Here is a 4,664-nt window from a genome sequence, read left to right as displayed (position 1 = left end):
GGGATGAAAGGGGATGCGGAGGGAGCGGCGCGGGCGGCGAGCGGGGTTACCGGGGGCTGCGGCTCCCGTTCCGCCGCCTCCCGAGCATCCCCTGGCAGCGGAGGAGGCACAAAGCCGGGTTTGTTTTTCTTAGGGTGGGAGTGGTGCTGGTGGGGGGGGGGGGGGGGGGGGGGGTCGGAGCGTGGGGCGCGGGTGGGAGCGTGGGTGCGTGTCCCGTTTCCCCCCACCCCACGCCCCCCCCCCCACGCGGGACCGCGGCTGGCGTGGGGCCGCCCGCAGCGGAGCGTGGCGGTGTCGGTGCTTCTCCTCTCTCCCGGCCGTAGGTCCCCGCTCCCGCAAACCAAAGAAGAAGAACCCCAACAAGGAGGACAAGCGGCCGCGCACCGCCTTCACCGCCGAGCAGCTGCAGAGACTCAAGGCCGAGTTCCAGACGAACCGGTACCTGACGGAGCAGCGGCGGCAAAGCCTGGCCCAAGAGCTCGGGCTTAACGAGTCCCAGATTAAAATCTGGTTCCAGAATAAACGAGCCAAGATCAAGAAGGCGACGGGCAGCAAGAACTCCCTGGCAGTGCACCTCATGGCCCAGGGGCTCTACAACCACTCCACCACGGCGAAAGACGGCAAGTCGGACAGTGAATAGCCAAGGGAGGGGGGGGGGGGGGCGAGGGAGGGAGGGGGGAGGCAGGGGAGGGGGGTGGCCGTTTGCAGTCAAAGTTTATACAATGCAATAATTTAATTAAAAAAAAAAATAAAAAGAAACATAAGGGCCAGTGTATAAAGATTATACCAGCATTAATAGTGAAAATATTGTGTATTAGATATAATTCTGCAATATTCTATGTATATATAATTTACAGGTAAGGTGGTGTAAAAATCCAAGATATCTGATTATAAAATATTTTTTTGATTTTTTTTTTTTTGTTTGGTTTTGGTTTTGGGGGTTTGGGTCGGTTGTTTTGGTTTTTTTTTTTTCGGTTGTATGGAGATTTTAGACGCTATCTTTATGATTTTTTTTAATGCTTAAGTTACATTTTTATAGACTTAAGCACTGTTTTAATGGACATTGGACGCTGTTTTTTGAAATTCAAAAAAAAAAAAAAAGAATTAAAAACAACTTTTGCTGAAGTCCAAAGATTTTTATTGCTGCATTTCACACGACTGTGAACCGAATAAATAGTTCTCCTATTTGTTCTATGAGTTTTACCTTTTTTTTTCCCCTCCCACCCCTCCCCTTTTCCTTTTTTTTTTTTTTTTTTTCCTTTCTTCCCCCCCCCCCCCCCCCCCCCTCTTTTTTGGGGATGTGTGTGTCTGGGGCTGGCTTTGGGGATAGACGTGGAGAATTTAATTTAAAAAGAAAAAAAGTATATATAAAAGTAACGATAGGGAAAGAAATCTCAAAGCACCGTCCTGAAACATGCCCGGGCTCTTTTCCCGAGCCCCTACACCCTCACCAACCCCAGCGAGACCCACGGGCGTGCGTGGGTGCGGAATGCAGGCGTGGATGCGGGATGCAGGGATGAGATTAGCATCCCCCACACACACACCCACACCCACTCCCCCCGCCCCCAACTTGTTGGGAAAACTTTGGGAACCCCCATCTCCGAAAAGATGGAGCCGTTCCGGGATGCGGCTTCAGCCCGTGGCCGCCCCCCGCGGAGGGGGAACGGGACCGGGGGGCGGCCACGGGCTGGGACCCGGCTCCGCTCTGGCATCACCTCCCCGAAGCATTTGTGAGCGTTTTACCCCCACCCCCCCCCCCAAAAAAAAGAAAAAAAAAATTTTTCGTTTCCTCTTCCTCTCCATCCTCATCCCCATCCCACGGCGCGGTCCCCGCTAGCGCGACGCTTCGTGGGACCGTGGGGGGTGGATGTTTCTCCCCTCCCCACGCAGACACCTCCTTGGAATGGGAGTTTTTCGGGATTTCGAGGCGCTGTGCTGCGTTTAACCCGTTTCTCCCGGAGCGTGGTGGCCCCCTCCCCACGGTACGCGGGGGAGGGGAGGGGGGGTTGTGTCCCGCGTGGGGCCTGGGTGTGCGTGGGCGGCTGCTCAGGAACGGGCTCTCCTGCGACTCTGTTTGTGGGGGGAAAACTTCTCGCTTTGCCTTAAAACCTCTTTATTTTGCAGCTATAATAGACACACGCTGTACATAGTAGTATAAACTTAAAGAAAAAAAAAAAAAAGAAGGAAAGAATCCAACTATAAAATAAAAACTGTAATTTTAAATTCTGTGAATAACCATCCGCTGCTTAGGAGCCAGGATTAAGTGACATTGCCTTTTAGCAGGAAAGCAAAGGAATTTTTTTTTCTTCTCTCCAGTTTATAAAACGTGCGGTTTACAATTGCAGTATCAAATATTTATAATCGGATGAAATATGAATGTTTCTATTTACAACTGTGCTCTCAACATTGTGAACATTCTCGCTGCATTTTGTGTGTTTCAATTCTCGAGGATTGCATTAAATAATAATAAACAAACCCGACACCAACCCACTTTATTACGAAAGAGAAACCGTGTCACTCGACGTTGCAGTGGAGTAGGGCTATTGGGGACTATATATCCCTGTATGTTGATATAGTCTCTAGATCGCACTTCTGAGCACTGGAGCTCGAGCTGGAAGTATTTCGTAGTTTCTGCTATTTACAGGGGGGTAAATTCCGTGGCGATTTATGAGAGAGGTGCTTTTGCAGCATCGGCCTTTTGACTTAAGGAAGAAACTTTGGGGGATTCATTTCTAGACGAAGGAGAGGGCGACCGCCCGCCGGAGCTGAGCCCGGCTCTCAGGCGTCCGTCGTGTTAAAAAGGATCTGAAAACGGAAAAGAAAATCTCTTTAATCTCACGTACTGTCAACAGGTTTCACCTTTTCAAGACTTTAAATACCCGGTGGCGCGATGCTCTGGCAGGCTGCCTTTGGAAAACCTCTGCTAGATAAACACGTAACCCTGGAGCTCGGGAAGAGAGGTGATGGGAATACTGCCGATGCCACGCTACGAAACCAAGCACCCTGTAAAATACTTGGCATCCCCGGGAAAATGACAGTACCACGATTTTAGGGCGGGCAGGACAAAAAGAAAACGTTCACCCGCCTCGCCGCAACAAAGGGCACAAGAGCTCCAAAATAGTTCAGCCCATTTTCCGCAGGCAGGAGGAGAAGGGAGCAAGGGGCAGAGCCTCCCCCTCGGGGCCGGCTCCTGCTGCAGGAGCCGCACTCCCAGAGAAAACCAAGGGCGGAGGGCGGGGGGGGGGCGTGTGGAAAATTTGAGTTTCTTTCTTTAAAGCCGCTGCTTTGGGATACGTTCTGCAAGGGGCACAATTCTGCAGGAGCGGAGATGCCGCTGGGAGGGTGCGCCGAGGGGTTCACCTGCTCGGAGAAGTTGAGCCGCGACCGGCGGCGGGGGGATGCTACCGGGCTTTATTCTTCCAGCCTTGCTAGTTTACGTGCCTTTGAGGAGATTTTTTATTATTATTATTGGTCACCCCCATTAATGGAGGCAGGTGATTTATAACCCCGAGGGAGAAAATCGGTGGCGATGGGCGCTGCAGAGGAGTTTTAAATCCGGATTGAAAAATAGCTCCGGTTGTCCGATGGGACAAAACGGTACCCTGGGTGTGTTACACACCGGCGGCGAAGCCCCACGAAGGTTTTCTATTTTCTTAAGAAGTCACTAAGCCTGCACCGGGGGAAATTTTGGCCCTGCTCCTGAGTGTGCAGTGGGGCAAAGTTTCCACCTGTCCTTCCCCGGCCTGCAAGAAGCGCTGGGAACAGAAAACAGATGTGTGACACCGGCGAGAATATCTATTTGGTTTTAGGGGAAAAAAAAAAAAAAAAAAAAAAAAAAAGGCAGGGAAACTTCTCTAAGTTAGTTCAGCCTCTGCAGCAAGGGCAGAAAATATCTCGCTGCTGCCTGGATTTTATCCAGAGCAGAATACAAAATATTGCCAATTGGTAAGCAGTGCCTTCAGCTGGGAGCAGCGAATGGCTCACATGGGCTGCACTCCTCACCTGCCTCCGCTTTTTTGGGGGGAAAGCTTTCACGGGGAGAGGCACAGGTTCGGAGACACTTGCTCTGCTGCTCCTTTCGCCATCTTTTGAGCTGCTGCTGGTTCCCGTGCACCGCCCAGCCAGCGCTCCCACGCCCGGGCAGCGGCTCCCCGCTGGCTCGGGGAAGGACAGCACAACTAAATTAGCCCTCGTTAATTTAAAATTTAAAATTAATTTAACAGAAAGAGCCGCCGCACAAGCGCCTCTTGCAATTTTAGCAAAGCAGCAGCACCTTGCTGAAGCAACCTCTTTTTTGGTTTTGTTTTTTTTTGGGGGGGGGGGGGGGGGGGGGGGAAGGCAAAACCACAACCCCAAACCGCACAAACCCCGAAGCCAAGCCAAAACCTCCAGCCCCCCAAAACCCGGCTGCGTCGGGGCAGGAGCAGGCAAGGGCAGAGGCAGGGTCGGCCCTGGAGTCAACCACCGCCTGGCAGCATTTTTTTCCTGGCAGGCAGCTCCCTGCTAGCCGGTCCGGCTCCTTCGCCTCCAGCCAAAGCAGCAGAGTCCCATTAAAAAAAAAAAAAATTAAAATAATAATAATAACAACCAACCCAGGGAAGTATTTCAGGGCCGAGCAAAAATACATCTGCACTTCCCCGGCGCCAACCAGCCCCTCCGTGTAA

At 51.8% G+C, this 4,664-nt stretch overlaps 1 protein-coding gene across 1 annotated transcript in view; it reads left to right on the top strand.

Annotated features, from left to right (window-relative positions):
- Positions 1-640, top strand: part of EN2 (engrailed homeobox 2) — a 2,699-nt gene extending 2,059 nt beyond the window's left edge. Inside the window, exon 3 of the mRNA XM_049798930.1 lies at positions 280-640. Coding sequence (XP_049654887.1) covers positions 280-640 — 361 coding nt within the window. The remainder of the gene's footprint in view (positions 1-279) is intronic.
- Positions 641-4,664: the final 4,024 nt, after the last annotated feature.

The sequence above is a fragment of the Accipiter gentilis genome, chromosome 4 (genome assembly GCF_929443795.1).
Source record: "Accipiter gentilis chromosome 4, bAccGen1.1, whole genome shotgun sequence".
Taxonomy (NCBI): domain Eukaryota; kingdom Metazoa; phylum Chordata; class Aves; order Accipitriformes; family Accipitridae; genus Astur; species Astur gentilis.
This window is presented reverse-complemented; position numbering and strand designations above follow the sequence as displayed.